The following is a 22,139-nucleotide window of genomic DNA, read 5'->3' as shown; positions in this document are numbered from 1 at the left end:
AAGCCTCCTAGGCAAAGACTTAAGTGGTAAGCAAAATATATTTGCTAACCAGCCTCGAACTCCTTCATCTATAAGCCTGGCATAGATGTAAACCTGTGTTACATTGTTTCCTGCCTAGGATGGTGAATGCTGGATCTTTTTGACTTTACTCGTAAGTTTTTTCTTGAGCTGCCTTGATAGTGTATGTAACTTTTCTTGTTATCTCCTAATGAGAGTACAGTTCCATAACTCAGTTTAATGGTACTGAGGATGGCTGGTAGTAAGGTTCCCTCAACTCTTTGGCAGCTCTCAGAGAGGCTGATTCCATCAACAATTGCAAATTATTAGAGTATTAGCAGTGTCATATTGTGCATGGATAGTGTCTTTGTTAATGCTTTTGGTGTGCATTGTCGAGGCCACTTAAGGCCTATGTTACAAAGAACTCTCTTGAGAACAAACTACTATTTATTATTGCAAGAAATTAATTTTAGAAAGTGTTGTCTGATGCTAAGCTCTATTATTCTCAGTTTACAAAATCCTGTATCTTATTTCAAAAGTTAGGCTCTAGAGACATTTAGAAAATCTTCACCAGGGTGATTAACAAGGGTAGGTTTAACATATCATCCCTCATTCATGAGATTGGTCTTATTACCTCTCCCAAAGATAAGGCAGAACTATTTGCAAAGAAGTTTTCTTCAAATTCGACTTTTAAATCTTATGGCCATTCTCTTCCTTCCATTCCAATTAAACAGGTTAACCCATTGTTAGACATTCAAATCATTCTAGCTTTTATTGCTAAAGTTATATGTTCTCCAGAAATCTCTTCAATTCTCTCTTAACTATTAAATAAGTGAGTCTTGTTTTTCTGCTTGCTGGAAAATAGTATGTTTTTCCAATTTTCAAAAACTCTGGAGAACATTCTGACCCCTCCAATTATCATCTGATCAGTCTTCTTTCTTTTATTAGCAAGGTCTTTGATCAACAAACATCTCATCTTGAATCAAATAATTTACTGTTGAACAATCAATACAGTTTTTGATCCTCTTGCTCTATGGCTGACTGCTGTGACTGAAAGATTTTATTGTGTATTAGATGGAGGCAGTGAGACTAAGGCTACTGCTTTTGACATATCTAAAACTTTTGACAAAGTTTGGCATGCTGGTCTTTTCCATGAGCTTGGTTCATATGGTGTATCTGGGAAAGTTTTTGAGATTATCGAATCATTTCTTTCTATATTAAAGTCATCCTTGAAGGCCAACACTCTTCTTTATTCCCAGTAACTTCTGGTTCTGGTTTCGAGGTTCTATCTTTGGTCCTGTATTGGTTCTTATCTGCATTAATGAACTTCCCTACAACCTTACATTTAAAGTAGCTATTTTTGCAGATGACTCAACTTTATCCCTTGTCTTCAGAATAAGTCTTCTCTTTTCGATTGCTTAGAACAGGCAGCCGATCTTGAATCTGATCTCGCTTGTGTAACAGATTGGGGCTCACAGTGGCTTGTAAATTTTAACTCCATTAAAACTCAGTAATTTACTGTAAACAACAATACCACAATATTGTTGACATTCCTATATTAATGAATAGCTACCCTCTCACTGAATCCTCTTCTTTATGTCTTCTTGGATTATTGCTTACTACTGACCTTTTATGGAAACCATATATACAATCATTTGCTAAGTTATCATCCGCTAAAGTTGCTTCTCCTTATCTTGCTCACCATTTTCTTACTCCTGATTCTATTCTCTACCTCTACAAATCTCTTATTCATTCCTGTATAAAATACTGTTTTCATATTTGGGCTGGTTCTTCTAATGATGCTCTTTCTCTTCTAGACAAGATCAAAAAATGCATTGTAAACATAGGCAGACCTGCTCTATTTGTTAAGCTTGAGCCTTTTCCCCATTGTCATAAAGTTGCATCTCTTTCTCTTTTTTACGAAAACTATCATGGTCGCTGCTCAAAGGAGCTATAATTTCTAGTTCCATCAACTAAATCTCAATCTCCCTTGACTCGTCATTCAGCAAAGTCTCATTCGTTTACTGTATCTAACCCTGCATGCTCTAAAAACCTTTCTCATCTAGTTTTTTTTCTGGCACTTCAATCCTTTGGAACTCTCTCCCATCTTCATGTTTTCCTGACTCTTACAACCTATAAATATTTAAATCTTCTGTCAACCGTTTCTTTGCTCTATGACTATTCTTTTTTTTCTATGAACTCCCAACTTAATAATGGTTGCTCACAGCTTTGTTAGGAATGAATCAGAATTTGAAAAAACTGATTATTTTCTATTTTCAGGAGTTTTAATGAAAAATTTTAAGTATTGTTTTTACCACAAAAATTTAAGTTCTCATTTTTTTAATTGAAGGATAACAATTTCAGATTTTAACAATATAAACAATATTGTTTAGATTTAACATGATGTTAACATTAACAGATGTTAACAATATTAACAATTTTGGTTAGGTTTAACATGATGTTAACATTAACAGATGTTAACAATATTAACAATTTTGGTTAGATTTAACATGATGTTAACATTAACAGATGTTAACAATATTAACAATTTTGGTTAGGTTTAACATGATGTTAACATTAACAGATGTTAACAATATTAACAATTTTGGTTAGGTTTACCATGATGTTAACATTAACAGATGTTAACAATATTAATAATTTTGGTTAGATTTAACATGATGTTAATATTAACAGATGTTAACAATATTAACAATTTTGGTTAGATTTAACATGATGTTAACATTAATAGATGTTAACAATATTAACAATATTGGTTGGATTAACAATAAAGTAATTTAGTTGCAATTATTGAAAATAACAAAAATTCAAGAAACCAACAAAGTAGAACCAAAAAAAAAGCGTTAAAGACAAATTTCTTTAACGCTTTTTTTTTTCACATTGCAGGGACAAAGTTATTTAATCCAAAACAGATAATTTTTTGTAGATTAAAAAAGTTATTTTAAAAAACTATTAATAACATTTACATGAAAAAAACAATTAAACATAAAAAAAAACTTTAATACATTATTAAAAATTACGGAAAACCATAATCAACTTGACAATTTTATGTAAATATGTTTACAAAAGGTTGGCATGGCAGACCTTAATTATGTGGGTTGCTACCAGTAAAAAGATTAAATATTTCATTTAAAAAAATGAACTTAAATAGCATAAGTTTGATTTATTACATGATAAACACACATTTAAATAAAGCAGGAGATCGAGAATAATGAGAAAGAAAAATCTTTTCAAAAACATTTAAAATAACTGTTTTTTTATAAATTTTTTTATTTTTATTCAAAGTTGAGAAATTAAAAAGTATAGAAATACTTTTAGTTACAAAAATTTTTTTTATTTCTAGAAAATAATTGTGCATTACTGGTGATAGTGCCCATTAATTTCTGCACAACTGTTAGTCTTTTTCTTGCCTATGGTTGACCATAACTTTAGCAATTTTTGTATTGAATTAATAGTCTTGCTTGTTTTATGCAAATATCCTTTGCTAATACCCCAATATTTTTCGATGGGCCGAAATTGTGGGCAATTTGGTAAGTTGAGCTTTTTGGGTACAAAATTAACTTTTCTCAATTTATACCACTCCAAAGTTTTTTTAGCATAGTGACACAAAGCTAAATCAGACCAAACATGCAGTTGAATAAGTGGCAAAAATTGCTTTTGAAGGCTTTTTTGTTTGTTTATGCGACACAATGGTCGCAAAAAGTGACCAACGGAGCCGTCCAGTTACGTAGACCTGGGAGATGTGAAAATAAAAACAGATTGTAGGTGGTGTCATTGAATAAAAAAAAAAAATCATAAGAAAATATATAATGTGTGGCAAGACTTTTGTGAAGTAGAAAAACAAAGAATAGACGATAAGGGGGTATGGGGAGGAACAACTAATGCTCTAGTCACTCTGAGTGTTGAACATATGCAACAAAGAACAAATATTTGATATACTGATTTTAGAGACTGTTGATGTCTACAGGTGTGATGGTGTAGTGCATTAGTATGTACCGTTTGGTCGTCTCGTCTGGTCTCGTTATGTTTTCGTTCACTTTCAAATCGGGTGAATAGAAAGCTAAACACACTCACTTCTTGCGCTTATGGGCTAGCACATCAGAGCCAGATGTAAGACCTACAGAATGGATTTCAATTGATCGAATGCACACATTAGTCGCCGTAGGCCACAAGCCATAGCTCTTAGTCAAAAGAGCTACTGCCCCGTGCTGGTGTGGAATGATGTGCTATGGAGTGAGATTTTAGATCCGAGCACATAGTCAGCGAGCGCTGATCCGATGTGCATTGTGGAGCTTCCGAATGAACGTGTGCGTGAGTGTTAGCGTAGCCATTAGGTTATTGAGCGCCAGAACCACATCCAGCGGGATAGCCTAATGTCCGTTTTGTCGTTGTAGTGTACATTGGAAGAAGTCGGTGCTCACCAGCCACAAAGAATAAATTTGTTTGTTTTTGCTTCTTGAATATAAATTTCTGATGTTAAAGTTGATAATATCACAAAAGCTCTACTCTTTTTTCCACAACTACAAATTGCTTTCCATAAGAGCAATTTTTTGCCATATTTGTCCACAAGTTTGAATTTATACTTGTTGCTTTCACTGCCACAATCTATTGAAGTATAATATTTGTCACCAGGATGTTGACTAAAATCATATTTTATGTAAGTTTTGTCGTACATCAAAATGCAGCTATTCAATTTTTTTAAACTTGGGTATAAAGTTTTTGTGCTAGTGGTTTGGCAGTGGAATTTAGTTTGTCAGAAGAATTTGGGTATTCAATTACTCGAAAGACTTGTAATTGTAGTAATTCTTTACTTTCCTTACCAAAAAATCAGAAAAGTTGTACCTTTCAGCACTTTCTCTGTTAGACAAACCTATATTTCATTCAAAAGAACAATGAATCTTTTTTACCGCTGATTTATTGATTATTTTTTTTCTTCCTGATCCATTAGCTCATTTGATGGACAAAATCATTTTATAACCCTTCCAACACTAGGTATATCATTTTATAATCCTTCCAACAGTAGATATATCATTTGATAACCCTTCCAACAATAGATATATCATTTTGTAATCCTTCCAACAGTAGATATATCATTTTATAATCCTTCCATCAGTAGATATATCATTTTATAACCCTTCCATCAGTAGATATATCATTTTATAACTCTTCCAACAGTAGATGTATCATTTTATAATCCTTCCATCAGTAGAAATATCATTTTATAATCCTTCCATCAGTAGATATATCATTTTATAATCCTTCCATTAGTAGATATATCATTTTATAATCCTTCCATCAGTAGATATATCATTTTATAACCCTTCCATCAGTAGATATATCATTTTATAACCCTTCCAACAGTAGATATATCATTTTATAATCCTTCCATCAGTAGATATAGATGGATTTTCTTCATCCATAATGGATTTTCTTCACGTATGTGCAAGATTTTTTATCTGATTTTCAAATTGCTTCAATGAGAGTTTAATAAATTGTAATTTAAATTTCTTTTTTTTTATGTTTTTTGACAACTAATATCATTACTTGATTATAATGTTATTGTTTTTTTTTTTAATGTATTAGTAATTTATTTTAAAAGTGGTTTCCACTTCTCTTTTTTTTGATCTCATGCTTTACACAAGAAAAAAAAAGTATTGCTTTTCTTCTATTTTTTTCATTTGCAAATTCATTGGTCTGGCTATACCTGAACATAAAACTAAAAGAACTCTTTGAGTAAAGAAACAACTTGGAACAAAAATGTATTGGAACACAGCAGAGCAAAACAAAAAAAATGGAACTGATCATAATAAGCTTAACTAGAACAAACTTAGCTAACAGCTTGTGTAGCCTGTTTGCCAAAGTCTGTTTTAGTTAGGGTTTTCACTGCCCTATGCAGTCATATACTCCTGCCAAAGCCTGAATATATAAATATAAATATATATATATATATATATATATACATTTTTTTTAAACATTTTCACTTCCAACAAGGTTGCAAGGAACCACTATTAGAGTTTGAAGTAACTGGAAGAGAAAAGATAAAGTTTATAGAGCATATATATATATATATATATATATATATATATATATATATATATATATATATATATATATATATATATATATATATATATATATATATATATATATATATATATATATATATACATTTATTTATTTATTTATAAATATATATATATATATATATATATATATATATATATATTCATTATTTGTTACACCTAATTTAAATTTTAGTCTGTAGTGTTGTCAGCTTTTTTGTAATGTTTAAAAATCTTTTGAATTAGTCTTAAAACATTTTTTCAGTTGTTTTTTAAAAGAAAGAAAGTCATAATTTAACACTAAATTATTTATTGTTTTTATATATATTTTTATATAAGCATATACAATATATGGAATAAAACATATGTTATACATATTAATTTAGATCCAAATGACCCTGTTATTGATGAGGTATTTGACTGGCAAGTTTATTTACAAAAGTCTAACTCAACAGCGGTTCCAAGTACAATCTTTAAACATGTAAAAATATTCATTACTTTTTAAATATTTTTAATGATAATATTTCTAATTTATTTTATATGTTTTAATTTAAAATATAAATTATAGTAGTATTTGATTTTTAAACTTATTTTTTTTAAATAAATACTTGAGTCCTGATTTAAAAGAAAAGATTATTGGGCTTTGTTTTCAGGAAGAAAAGATACCATCTTGATAATAGCTAGGGCCCTAGCTCCCTCTTTTGATATGTAATTTGTGTAAATCAAATCCTCAAGTTCAAAAAACAACAAAGTTCGATCTTCAAGGAAAAATAGAGACATTGTAAAACTTAATTTCACTTGATAATATATGTAATAAAATTTATATGAAAATATGATAACAAAATATATGAATTCAGATTATTGTGTGATACAAATAATCCATGTTGAACAGAGTCACTAAAACTTGGTTTAAAAATATGTCTCTGGTAAAAATAAAAGTGATTAATAATAATAAAAATATAAGATAAAAGTGATTAAAAAAAAAAAGAGGAGTTCCTCCCTATGTTAAAATAAGTATAATTTAATATGAATTAAATAATAAAATTTTGACTTCTAGCAAGGTTTGGGCAGTTGTAGTTTGTGGTAAAGATAAATATTTTCCTGAATGCTTATATAGACCTAATGATAACTTTTAACTTTTTAACTATAATTATGAGTTGATGTGCTTGTGAGAACTTTCAGCTAATCAAAATCCTTTATTGACGATTATGGTTTCAAAGGTATTCTAGTGATAAGATTTTAATTTTCTGTTTATAATTGATAAAACAGTTATGTAAAATTGATGTACGGAAATCAAAACTCAATTGAAAATAAGTTTTACAGAGTTGTCAGCAATAAATACTTTTCAGAATAGTACAAACCCTGATAACACTTTTGAATTATTTTTACTAAGAATGAAATTCGGATTTATAAGTCAGACTCAGAACCTTTAAAGTTTTCACCTAAGGTCATCTACCATTAGATTTTTGAATGAATTTAACTATTTAACTTTTACTATAACAAAACACAGAAAAAGTTGACAACAAAAGACTTACAGTACTGAATGAATTTAGTTTCCATGCCATCATTAATAATTCTTTCATTCAATCTGCAAAAAGTAAAAACGGGTGTAACTTTCCAAAAAATCTCCAGTTAGTTAAAAAATTTGCAGCTGGTGTATGAACCATTAAAATGCTTGAATTATTATTGAAAGTTTGAAAATGCTTTTCAATCACACTGGATGAGTACACTTCTTTGAAAAAATGAAGGTAAATGAATATTAATATTCATCAAAAACCCACATGCTGGAATCTTGGCTTGACAAGGATTTCTGGATCTCTGCTGGCTGAAAAAGCTGTAGCATTTGTCACAGTTAAAGCGGCCCAATGTTGGCTGAATACAGAAAAAGCAGCCAAATGCGACTTGGCAACAGAATTGTCTGCTCAATTACAGATAGAGCTTCCATGATGGTTAAGTTGGAAAACTGGTTCTAACTGAGCATTAAACGTGTAGCTCCCAGTCTTAAACAGCATTTGGCAGTTTAAGAAGTGCTGTACAGGAAGTCTTTCCAAAAAATCAATAACGCATTGCAAGTATCAAGTGATGAAGATTAAGTCAGCAATGACAAATCTGAATCTGATACATGTTGACATCAGTGGAGTCACCAAGAAAACTGACAAGTCAGTTTTCTTGGTGATTTTACTGATGAAAACATTCTTATTCCAAAAATGAAAGTAAAGCAATCTTGTAAGCTTGTACAGATATCTTTCCAAATCCAGAATGTTTATCCGACATTGAAGAACATAAAGTTTTCAAAATGCCTTCAAATTCTGTACTTCAAAAGACTGCCAAAAATTCTAGGCTTACCAACAAATCCAGATGACTTAGAATTCGTTCAAAAATTGTGTGCAGCTCATAGAATCTTGACAAAAATCCACTTTCACTTAAAGTCAAATTTCAAGATGCAATTCAGCATTCAGGCCAAAAACAGCGCCACATTTCAAATGACAAATTCAAAGCCATTTCATAAGAAATGTTGGTCTCTGAAGTTATTGGAAAGAAAACTGCTAATCTTGAACTTTTGTTCAATACACTGAAAATCTCTCCAGCAAGTATTGAGTTTGATTGGACCTTTTCTGTTGCTAAGTTACTTGTGACAACAATTTGATCCAGAATGAATGACAACTTACTTGATACACTTTGTTTCCTCAAAGCTCAGGTATACTTAAGAAAAAAGTTAATATGAGTATTTAATAAGATTGTTTTATTTTTTACAGATTTCACTAATATTTACCTTATGCTTTTTATACAGATTAATCTGTAAATTTAAAAAGTTGGTAAAAGCCTAATCTAATGTTCATATGCTCAGATTATTATAAATCACATTTGTTCAATCCTTTTATTTGTTTAGTGCCAGTATATTTCAACTTCTCCTTATTTCAAAGGAGAAGTTAAAGTTCTAGAAAAGTAATAAAGTATTGTGCAACCAGAATTGTTCCTTTTTGATAAATTTGAGTTGAAACTTTGTTGATGGTCTTTATACCAAAAGAACAAAGGGTATTTAGTTTAAGCCGCAAGAATTTTAATCTAGGAAAGGAAATATTTGCAGGTATGATTGTGAAATAACAAAATATTCTTCTTGACACAATTTCTTATTCAACAGAGTTGCTCTTGTTTGAAATATTACCTTGCAAAAAAGAGAAACAGCAGAACCATTAGATACTTTCAAGGCTTTACCTGTGGCAGTAGGATAATCCAAACTTACCAAGAGTTAACTATGCTATGTGTTCAATACCACTTTCTTGCTTTTCAAAGCAGTCACAGCTTATGACTTCTATCAACTTATTATCACTGCTAACTTTATTTTTTATATGTTTGAATATTTATTTTTTTAAATTATAATTCTTACTTATCTTCAGGTCATCCCAGAATGCATTTGTGGTTTTCAACCTGGCATGAAATTAGAAGTTCCAAACAGAGACTACCTCAAGACATATTGGTTAGCATTTGTGATCAGAAAAGCAGCACCTTTAATACTAGTTCGTTATGAAGGATTTGATGATAGCAAATCAGATTTTTGGCTAAATACTTTGTCAGATGACATTCATCCTGTGGGATGGTGTGCAAGAAATAAACAAGCTTTAAAACCCCCGAAAGGCATGTGTTTTATAAATTCTATGTTTAATACTAATTTATAAAAAAAAACTTTAGAAAAAAAGTTTCACTCCAAGTATAGTTTGCAGTTTAAAATTATTTTTTTAGAGTATTAGTTTTCGCTTGTATTAGGTTATTACTTATAGTATATTGTACTGTACATTTTATAAAATATTATCAACTTTTATTTGATCAATAAAGGATACAGTTTTAGTGGAAGATTTAACTGGTTTATTGAAAGTAAACCATTTTATACAGTGTCTCAAAAAAATATCTGACCAGACAATTTTTAAAAATTTTTACTAATAAAAAAGTGCTATATTTTTTGTAATTTTAGACTTTTTTGGTGAACTCAAAATAAATAATAATAAAAGAACATGTTTTTAAATAGATTTTATTTATTTTGGCGTCAAATATCACACAGTTCTCAGTCTTAAAATAAAGAATCTTAAGTTGTTTTTTTATTGTCAAAAAAATATTTGGCCAATTTTTTTGTTTCATAATAAATTATTAAATAGCAAAACAATTATTTTATTATTTTGTAGGGCCTCCTTTTGCTTGGACACAGCCTTCTTTTTCTTGGATACAGCCTCCTTTTGATTGGATTACAGCTTCTAGACGTCTAGGCATTAATTCAACTAAAGATTTTGCTTCTTCTGGTTGGATCTTTTCCCAGGTTTCTTCAATTGTTACTTTGAGGTTCTTGTTTTTGGAAAATGATTGATCTTCATTTTTTGGTCCAAAATTTCTCAAAAATGCTTAATGGAATTAAGGTCCAGTAATTGCGTGGGCTATTCCAAGACCTCAACATTATTTTCAGCAAACCATTCCTTAGTTTTAGTGGCTGTATGCTTGGGATCATTATCTTGCTGAAATGTAAATCAGATCTTAGCCCCAGTTTTGAGCAGATGACTTTAAATTTTGCTTTAATATGTTTCTGTATTGCACCTGATCCATTGTAGTATCAATAAATTTGAGTTTTCTAACACCCTTCCAAGCCATTAAACCACATACCATGCTTGTATTGTTACCGCCACCATGCTTGACAGCTCCTCTCACACAGCCTAATTTGTTAGCTTCTGATGATTTCATGTTGAATTTGGATTCGCCACTCCACAGGATCTTTTTCCAGAAACTTAACGGCATGTTTTTGAACTTCTTAGCAAACTCCAATTTTTTTTTCTTGTGTTTCTTACTAGTTTCTTACTTAGTCATCCTTGAAATCTATGGTCTTGGATACGAATTCTGATTGTCTGATGGGATAATTTGATTCCATATCCTCTTCAGCTTGCTTAGCTAGTTTTCGAGCAAAAACAAAGTGTTTTTTTTTTTATTTGTCTAATTAAGTTTCTATCAAAACCCTTAAAGAGTCTTCTCTTTACAACCCTGGCTTTCTATTGTGGCTGTTATTCCAATCAAATTATACTTCTTCATTATGTCGGATACTGTATTATGATGAATTCCAGTCTCTTGCTGCACCTGGCAAAAGTTTTACCCTGATTGACTAGATTGGCAGCTAAATTTCTTTGAGCAACAGTCCAGTGATGTTTACCTCCAGCCATTTTACTAAAAAAAAATAATTTAAGTTTTTTGTTATGCAATTTCATTATTTGTATAAAAATTTGCTTAAAAATTTCAACAAATTTCACATAGAATTATCTAAACTTACCCAAATGTCGTTTAGTATGATAATTTTTTTACAAGCCAATCCAACACTTAGTTTCTTTTAGGAAAAATAATAAACCAACTGAAGCATGAATTAAAAAATATGCACACTAAATAACATCCTATTTCCAATAGAACTAAAATGACAGACAAATTACCCTTATTCATTGTTTGTAGTATAATTTAGAGGGTAAACATTTGTTTTTTGAAAAAAATTGTTTGGTTGGATAATTTTTTGAGACACTGTATATTTACAGACTCCTTAAGTTAGCTTAATAAACTTAAATTTTTTACACTTAATTAACTTAAATTATGAACCAAATGATTTAGAAGAAGATTATTTTCCCAGTAAATACAATACATGTTTAACACGTCTAAAAAACTTATTAGTACTTTTTTAATATGTTTTTTAGGCATGTTTCAAACTTTGAAACTCATTTAAAAAAGGTTTAATTGAGTTTTCCACTCAATCCATGCTAGGAAAAACAGTATTAAATCTTTTTTTAAATGAGTTTCAACACGTGTTGTTTAACATGCCTAAAATATGTTAACTTATATTTGGAAGACTTATATTTTAGAATTCATTAATAGCAATTAACAATAATTACTAATGGTATAATAGTTATTAAAAATTTATTATTTTTAAAGATTATCTAATTCAAACTATTACATATACTTAGAATATTTGGTTTGGAGAACTTAAAAATAAACCAAACAAGGGCATTTTATGCATTTTAGAACTTAAGGTATGCCTAAAGTTTTTTCAAAAGCATGGTTTTTTTGTTTGTTTTCTTCCAGATTTTCTAAAAGTATTAAAAACTCAGCATCTTTCTAATTTTTTTTTGACCCAAGTATATTAACTAGTTATTTGTACAATCTTTCTAAAATTCATCTAATTATATCAACCCAGTGCTGTGCAGACCTATTTTGGGGCCCCAGGCAGACTTTCTTGTGGGGCCCCCAACAATTTTTTTTACTGATTTTAATGTATATTATTACAATGTAGTATTATTACTTTATTTCAGGAAAAACTTTTACAACTTGACATATTCTTCCAATTTTACAATGCAATCTTTCTGGCCTTAATTATTGCAAACTCTCTTATTATTTCCTCATACTTTAGACTAATGCTTATCTCATGCTCTGTCATATTTTTCTTGGTAATATATTGAAGCACTTCAATTGGTGATATTACATCAACTGGTAGTAAGTTGATAATATTCAAAATTTCTGTGAAAAGTTCTCAGCTGTCAATATCACTTCTCCCCTTTCTATCCAGTTTTGTTTTCAATTCTTCACAACTAGTCCTTAACCCTTCTTTATCAACAATCTTAATATTAAAAAGGAAACCAAATGTTCCACACAAATGATTCAGTTCAGTGAATCCTTCATCCAACCCATGTATGGCTACTTTTATTGTCTTATTGAAAAAGTTAATCTGTAAATTTTTCATTTCGTGTAAACTGTGTTTGTTCAGCTGATTTATAGAGAAGTTGTTTTTTGATCTTTCTCATTTGAGGTTGAGGCAGCTCAGTATCAATTTCACAGCTATCTGCAATTTTCTGAGCTTCGAGTAACAAACTGTCAAAATTATTTCTAAGAACACTGAGAGTTACTTTACAATTATTGATAAATTGCATAGCTAATTGAAGGTCCATTTTTCAGACTGCAAGTACTTGGTTGCAATATTAATCTTCAGCAGGAGTTCATACCATATCACAGTCTTTATGATGAAGGCATATGATGATAATTCGTTTGTCAAAGATCTCAGTTCAGCAAAGGCAAAGGGATCACTTGTTGAGTCTTCTAATTCTTCTAGTGCCTTATGTAAATGTGCTGTTATGAAATTGGCACTTAATCAGTTGCCCCCTTTGAATGTTAAAACAATTAAATTCCCTTTAGAACATCAACAGAGCAGAGTTATATTAGGAAAATGAACCATATTGCAAATATTAATTATCTCAATTATTATTAAATATGTCACCAAAATTGTCACACCTATTTTAAATTTATCTGTTAAATGTTTAATTTCTAATTGTAAGAATACAATTTCTAAATAAAATACCATTTTTATTAACTTCAAATTCACCAGGAATGCCTTTAGATGATGGCATGCATTTTTACAGGTTCCTAACAACTTTTACACCAGTGTGTCTCACTCCATTTCTTTATTGTAGCTCCAACGCATTGTTATATGATTGTCCATCTATGTGGTGATGCTGAGAAAAATGCATACAAGCGTTGAAGATATCCAAAAAACAGCTTTGTGGATGCATTTGCCTGCATCAGAAACAGTGAGATTTAATGAATGGGTACCACATGGAGAAAAGAAAGTCAAAGGGTTCTGTTCCAGAATTTGTGCTTGCACTTCTTTGATGTGACTTTTCATGTTGCTTCCCTTGTCATATCCTTGTACTCTGCAGTAATCAATATTTATGTCATTTTCAGTTAGAAAGGTAGTAATTAATTTTGTAATTCCTTCACCTGTTTGATCTTCAGCTACCATGAAGCCCAAAAAGTATTCTTTAATTGTTGCAGAACTTTCTGAAGTTTTGACAAAACGTACCACTACAGTCATTTTCTCCTTATAGGCCAAGTTTAGAGTGCAATCCAATATGAGGGCAAAGTATTTTCCACCTTTAGATGATGAATAGTTTCAGTTTGCACTTTTCTTGACATAAGTATGATTAGCTCATTTTGAATCCTGTTGCTTAAATAATGATTTGGCAACTGATTGTTGGTCACTTGACGAACATGACACAATCTAACTTTGCCAATAACTCCACTAGGCCAAGAAAGTTTCCATTCTCATGGACAAAAAGCTTTTCCTCACTGCCACGAAAAGTCAATTTGTTTTTTGCCAAATATTTAATAATTATCACAATTCTTTTAAATACTGAAATTATTTCTTGCTGAAAGATACTCTGACTCTCCAGGTCCTTCCATTTTATCCAGGAATTGTTGTGCTCTTGTGAACGATCATGCTCACTTAGCATGGAATAAATGTTTTTCTAATCATAAAAGCCAATGGTACTATGTTTTTGTTTATTGACACTAAACAACTTGCTGCAGAAGCAGTATACAGCATTTGCTTTTTTTAAGTATACAAGCCATGATCTTGTTATGGTTTGATCATTTTTCAGGAATCTATTGTAGTTTGAAGCACAAAATCTTCGTTTTGCTTTGGAATTGGAAAAGCAACTCTTTGGGAAAACATAGTTCTTTACCTGTATTGGTCCTAATAGAACAAGTTGTTTTCAGATATGAGACAAATCACCAGGCCAGTCTGCAGGATCTGAAGAAATCTCATGAAGCTTAACCTCAGGAATTTTTGTTGGTGTCAGTTCCCTTGATGTTTTAATTGATGCCAAAGGGTTTAGCACAAAAATATTGTTCTCATCATTTTCATTAATTGCTACTGCATCATCAACTGCCCATGTTAGAGATTTTTGAATGGGCAAAGCTTGATTTTCATGTTGTGGTCGGGTAAAAAATGAACTAATTTTTGGCAAAAGTTCAATCTTTTTCTCATCCTCTTACTTTTTCTTTCGCTTGCTAAATCTACTTGCATAATTTTGACTCATTTTCAGTCTACAGTTTTTAGCACAAGTTATCACATTACACAATTTTAGCCATGTTCTGTATCATTGACTGTATCACGGATGTACTGAGAGCAATAGACACTGCGCCAGTCTCTCCAATTTTGCCCACGAGTGAACAGTATTGATGCACAAAAAAGAGCATGAACATAGTACTTCATTGAGCAATGCTGTAATGGTCTCTGCTTTGAAGACACTTACTGTAAAATTGGACGAATATTTTGTAAATTAAATTTTAATCTTTTTTTTTACTTTAAAATTTTGAAAAAATTTGAAGCCCCTTTGGGGCCCCTTGGACATTGGGGGTCCCAGGCAGCTGTCTGGTTTGCCTATTAGTAGGCACAGCCCTGTATCAACCAGTTGTTTGTTTTAACAATTTTTGCCCAATCATTTGAATATTTATACAATCATTAAAATGTTTATCAAATCAAAGCCTTACCTTTTGACCAGAGCAGTTGCTTTTGTGTTGAAAGGTATGATGGCAAAATAACTCTACTAGTGCTAGTAGAGTTATTTTGTTTATTGTTATTTTCATTGTCACTCAGACAATAAAAAAATATTTAATTAAGTACAGGTAATTTTTTTTTTTTTCAAAAAGAAAGAGCTCTATATCCTTTTTTTTTTTTTTTAAAGAAGTCACAATTAATTGGGGTAATTTTTTTTATTAATTTTTAATTATTTTTAAACTTAGCACAATAAGTTAAATTCATAGAATAAATTATGAGTTGATTATTTTATAGAAGATTATTTTAATTGACAAGGAGATTGGTTTTTTCTTATGTGTAAATTTTTTTTTTCAGCTATTCAACATAAAGAAAGTAACTGGTATCAATATCTCATTAAAAATCTTACTGGTGCACGCAAAGCTGCCGATCATCTTTTTCACAAAGTATGATCTTTTCAAAGTAATATTATTTATCTCTTTTTGTTAATGAAAATTTAGGTTATTAAATAAAAAGTTAAAATTCTTTTCTCAATCTTATTAAGTATACTTAATTTTAATATGTATCTTTAGTGCTGGTCTCAATAAGTGGTATCTCAATGAGGTAGTAAACTAGTGGTAAAACAGTTGGCACATAATCCAAAGGCTTTAGGTTCAAACTTCACCCTTTGCCTCTGGAAATACCTCACACAATCTGTTTCTCAATGCAGCAGCATTGTTTAACAAGGTTTTTCTTTCGGAGGTTAGGGTTGACAAAGTTACAAATAAAATAATAATAAATATAGTAGTGACTCCCTCTGGAGCCTTGAAGAGGTGAATTAATAATGTATATTTATATGTATTTGATTCAGTATGTATACCTTAATACTTATGTCAATGCGCACTTATGCCAATCTTTGCAAATTTTTTCAGCACACTTGTGACAATTTGCACTTATGCCAGTTTTTACAACTGCTTCACGCTTATGACAGTTCACACTTATGCCAATCTTTGCAAATTTTTTCAGCGCATTTACACTAGTTTGCACTTATGCAGATTTACTTTGCACTTAATCAGTTGCCCTAACAAAATGTTTTAAAAAAAAAGTTACTCCTAATTACTAAAATCTAGGTGTTTTATTTGAATTGTTGTAAATATTAGTGAGAACTTTCTGTTTAAAAATACTATAATTATTAAAAATACTATTTGTAGTTATTATAGCATCTGCCCTGAGTTCTTTATAAATAATTTGGGGCAGGGAAGGCTTGTAAGAGAAATTTTTTATTACAACAATTAAAGACATAAGAAATAAAGTTAAAAAACTATTAGTTTTTCTATTTTATTTATGATCACTTTGAAAGGTACATTGCTACTCCAATTTGAAAGATAGATTACAACTTCAATTTGAAATCACTAAAATTTTAATTAAAAGTGATCATCTGATTCAAAATAAAACATGCACCTTTAAGAAAAAAAAAGGTAAGGGGGCTTGTAAGAGACAGCAAGTTGTGAACAATTTTAGCATCTTGCAGGCTTTTCTGATTGTTTTATCCCATGAAAATGTAACCATTTCTCATAGGTCCTGTTAGCTACCTGTTCTTTTACCTCTGTCTATCTTTGTCTATGTCTACTTACCTTTACATACCTCTATTAATAAAATATTTAAGCATTATCCATTACTTAGGAAAAATTAACTTATTGTTTAACTTTGTGACTTGCTTTAGAATAATATTAGAATATTTGAAATGTTAATATATTTATCTAGTATTTAATGGTAATATTATCTAATATCTTAAAATAATATCTTTTTTATTATGAAATGTAAGAGATTTGTTAGTTATAATTGTGTATTTTATATGTATTTTATACATATAAAATGCACAATTATACTCTCAATTCTATAACTCCGAAACACGAACCTTGAGGAACAAGGCCGCTGCGCGGAGAAACAAGTTGAGCGCAGTACTACCAGGGACGTGGTGGGGATCGAACTCGGAACCTCTCGCTTATGAAGCAAGCGCTTGACCACTACACCACTACCGCAAATCAAATAAAGATAAAGAAATAGCAATAAGTAATAATAATAAATGTAGTTATAGTTTTAAAATTTTTAGCTGAAAAAGTAATTACAAAAATAAGTCAAAAGTTTTATATTTATGATTACATTTTTTATGTTATTTATTTGAAAAAGCAACAATTTTAAATAAAAGCAGTTTTAAATAAAAGGATTTTTTGTAAAAAAATTAAGAACTTTAAAGATTCATTGAGTATATCATAGTCTTTGAATGTGATGATGAAAAATTTCTGCTTTTACAACCAGATAATCATGTTTCCATAACTAAAAATGTCTAAAAAATTTTAGAATGAAAAATCATTTTCAGTCCATCAGGATCTTACTGCCTATAAGCCTGTCTTAGACCTAGACCAAGACTTAATTACCTGTCTAGAGTTAAGCCAATCAGTTATACAACATAAAATATAAACATTAAAAATAATGTGCATGTGTTATGATTAGATATAGTTATGCTGAAATTGGTTGTTTATATTATAAATAATTGTATATTAACATCTTATGTAAATGTTATTAACATCATATGTAAACATAATTAGTTATCACTATTATTAGTTGTTTAAGATAAGATAAAGCAGCTCCTGAGTTTGTAACCCACACTCCTCCCCAGATACTGAGTCAATTAATCTACAAATAATTGTATGATAGATTTTTTTACTTTTCTTAATAGTACCGTACAAACAGATAAAAGTAAAGATACGATATATTTGATTTAGAATAAGTAGCTTCTTGAAAATAAGACATCAATAGTGGTGATTCCATATTCTATTATAAATAACTTTAATCTTTGTTTTTGTTGCATAACAGAAAAGCGCTTTATTCTAATATGCATATATGCTTAAATATTGGCATAACATTTGTGTTGCAAAGAGTATGTTTAATATATGTTGACTTTGATACATATTTAATATATGTTTTTCCTCCAATAAAAGTTTACATATATTTGTCTCCATATATGTTTTATCTTAATTGTAATATGACTTTTTAAGAAAGTGAGAAAGTGTTTGTTTTTTAAGAAACTTTAGTCCTTCACTGTTTTTTTGTTTATGATAACAACTTCTTTATCATAAGGTTGTGAAAAATTATACATATAAAGGGTATTATTGTTGCAATGGCATTTATTGACATAATGCACACTTATTATAATAGATTTTGCACTTAGATATGCTCCTGCTTATTTTATTACAACAATCAGCTGCTTTGTATATGTCTTAGTATATATTGGTTTTTTGTACTGAATATTCATTAACTTACTGAGGATGACATTTGTAGAACAATTTGTAGAACTTATTTTTTTCAAATAATAGGAAAAATATTATATAACTTAACTTAATATATAAAAAAAGATGTTACTTGAAATGACATCAAATTTCTTGTAGTTTGTAAAACTTTCATCTCTTCCCATGCATGTTATAACTTTTTTTTTAACATAAGTTTTTATTATAATTATTAAAGTATTGTATGTTTGTAAAACCTTTTTGAACTTTAAGAAAAAAAATGGTAATGTCTTAAAATTTTTAATTTTTTTGATCTCGTTTAAAAATTAAAATATTTTTTAAAAGCTCCTACTGTACTTTGGGATGCATATAACCCACATTTTAGACTTCATTGTTTGTTACTAATCTAAGAATAAAACAAAGGTTATAATTAGTAATTTTAAATAGTTACTTGTATTTTGGTTGAAAATTTTTTCTGTTTTTGCAATATATCTATGTTTTAGTAACTTTAAACACAATTAAAAAATGTGTAAATATTATTACTAGTTCATGTATTTAAATGTATTTTAGAAATCGCATCCAGCTCATTATTTGTGTGCTGGGCAATATGTAGAAGTACTTGATTTAATCAACCCGAATTGTTACTGGTTAGCTCGAATTACTGAGGCTTTTTCTGGTCGTTTGAGTTTACAATATGAAGGTGTTGTTGATAAAGAAGGAGAACTATGGTGTTATTACTTAAATCCCAATATAAGGCCTGTAGGTCATGGTTTTTCAAATGGCTTAACTCTTTATCCACCTAAAGGTAGCTTATTTTTATAATTAAATTTGTTTTTTGAGTTTGCAATAAATTAAAAAACGGCTTGTTAATAATATTCTTTATAAAGCTGAAATACATCTTGTTCGAGAGGAATATATGAAATGACATTTATCTTAGAAAGACTTTTTGGGAAAAAAATGATTTTTTAACTATATTTTGAAAATGCTCAAATATAATTTTTTATTCATTTTATGGTTTCTCAAATTAAATTCTTTAACTGTCTGATTTAAATGTTAACTTTAAAACTTCACTAGTATGTTAGTAGTTTTCATAATTAAATGCAACCATTATGTAACATGTACCTCAAAAAAAAAGTAGAAGTTTGCACGCAAAAAAATTTGTTACATAAATTACTTTAAATTATCATAATTAATAAAAGAAAACCCCTCAAGGGTTGAATTAAGCAAGATTCGTTCAGACTATTGCTTAATAGTCTGAAGGAATTAATATAACTTGAAATTTTTTTAATTAAAAAAAATTGTGATTTTATTTAATATTAAAAAAATATTGCTCATAAAATTAAATACTTTCTTTAATTAAAACATTCCATTTTTAAACTATTTAGTGTTAAATTTAAATATTGTTTGTGTCACCACTCACCAGATTACGTTACCATGAAATTTAAATAATGCCTTAACTTAAGCTGTAATCTGATGTTAAAACCTTAGTTCAAGGTATTTTTAGTTCAAGGTAAAGTTAAAAAATTTAAATTTTAATCTTTATTATCAATTAATTATTAAAGTAAAATTTTGGTATTTGAATAGTTAATGTTCTTGTTCTCCCAAACAAAAGAAATTGCCATCAATAAAATTTTTGTTTTTTTAAATAATCAAGTTTAATGCTTTGGCTGTAAATGGAATTAAACTTTTTGAAAGCTACCACAGAGTTAGGAAAACTTTAGTAGCAGCCAGCTTCAGAGCTGAGTTTTATTAGATAACAGAAAGAATGGCATAACCATTACAAAAGTGACACAAGTAAATACCCATGAGTATAGCTAAGAAGGTACAGCATTCATTGTTTTAGGCATAAAACAATGTTACATAGCTTTACATTTATGCTAGTATAATAAATAAAAAAGAGGTACAAGACTTGTCAACAGATATGTTTCTAGCAAGCACACCTTAGCATGATGACTTTGTTTTTGCGTAACAAAGTTCCATACTAACACATAATCATAATAAAGGTTTTATAGAAGTAAAAAAAAGTATCATACAAGTATCAGGCCTGAGTTGATTTTGATGATGCAATGCTATAATTTTGATTATTATAATAAATGCCATTAACTTTTTTAAACTTTTTTAATTTTGATAAAATTAAAATTAAGTAAAATAAACTATTAAAACATAATTTTATGTGTATACACATATACACCTATAGTGTATAAATGTATAGTTTTATATATGTATATGTGTACAGTTGTATATATATTATATATATGAAGTACATTTAAATTTACACATTTTATATACACTAGTGTCTCAAAGTTAAGGCACAGTTAGTTATTTTGCTATAAATTTTGAACAACGTAATTAATATTCTTGAAAACAACCTGAGCATGCTGGCCATATAATGAAGTGTCTAAAAAAAAAATAAACTGAATCTTAAAGAGCACTTCCATTGTCTGTATAATTCTAAGCAAGTTTCAGTGCGGAATGGATGTCAAAATATATATATATTTATATATATATATATATATATATATATATATATATATATATATATATATATATATATATTTATATTTATATATATATTTATATATATATTTATATATATATTTATATATATATTTATATATATATTTATATATATATTTATATATATATTCATATATATATTTATATATATGTATATTATTTTTCTTGCATATAGTTGTTATAACTTTTATTTTTCTTAATTTTTTTATTTTTAATTTATCTCAAACAATAGTAAAAATTACCTAGGTTGTCAAAATCTCACACAGCAACAAATAAGTAAAGTTGTTGAGAAGCTTCTTGTACTTTCCAGTAGGAGTGACAACTCGGTATTTAAAACATTGTTCAAGGTATATTTTTCTTTGTTTTTTAACTAGATTTTTTAGATAAAATTTGTCATGTATTGTGTAGCACTTTATTTTGTTAGTGAACTGTTCATAAGTTGTCTTGTAGGATTTTATAATAATAATGATAATAACAATAATAATAATAATAATAACTAAATCATGAGATAATAGTATTTTATGCTTTAAATAATAAAATATTTTTAGCTTACTATATTAATTTTTTTATTTTTCATTATTCAATTGCTAATCTATTTATATCAAAAATTAATATTTAATTTAACTGCATTTTAAAAGTGTATATGTAGTCATTATTCCAAAATTAATGGTTCTGCTACCAAAGCTACCATTGCTAATCTAGATACCTTGTTGTTGGTACAAATTTTTATGCCTAAAGAAATATAAAAACATGATAGTTAAAGATTGAGTTTACCTATTTGAAACTTTAGGATTTGAGCACATTGTTCTTGAAACAAATTTTTGAACTTATTCAAATGTGCTTATAATTCGCATCACATAATAATAGGCTTAAATAATGGTAAAAATATCTAAAATATAACCATTGAGGCACTTGAGCAACCCCTTAAAGTGATAAAAT

General features: G+C 28.9%; 1 protein-coding gene across 2 annotated transcripts in view; it reads left to right on the top strand.

Annotated features, from left to right (window-relative positions):
• LOC100200623 (scm-like with four MBT domains protein 1) overlaps window positions 1-22,139 on the top strand; it is an 81,221-nt gene that overhangs the window by 26,044 nt on the left and 33,038 nt on the right. For both annotated transcript variants that reach the window (XM_065817765.1, XM_065817766.1), the window contains 5 exons: window positions 6,464-6,558; window positions 9,476-9,713; window positions 15,775-15,863; window positions 19,254-19,488; window positions 21,447-21,547. In XM_065817765.1, the coding sequence (XP_065673837.1) occupies window positions 6,464-6,558; window positions 9,476-9,713; window positions 15,775-15,863; window positions 19,254-19,488; window positions 21,447-21,547 (758 nt within the window). The remainder of the gene's footprint in view (window positions 1-6,463; window positions 6,559-9,475; window positions 9,714-15,774; window positions 15,864-19,253; window positions 19,489-21,446; window positions 21,548-22,139) is intronic.

Source organism: Hydra vulgaris, chromosome 14, assembly GCF_038396675.1.
Source record: "Hydra vulgaris chromosome 14, alternate assembly HydraT2T_AEP".
In the NCBI taxonomy this organism is placed as follows: domain Eukaryota; kingdom Metazoa; phylum Cnidaria; class Hydrozoa; order Anthoathecata; family Hydridae; genus Hydra; species Hydra vulgaris.
The sequence above is the reverse complement of the archived record's forward strand: the minus strand, read 5'-3'. Positions and strand labels throughout refer to the sequence as shown.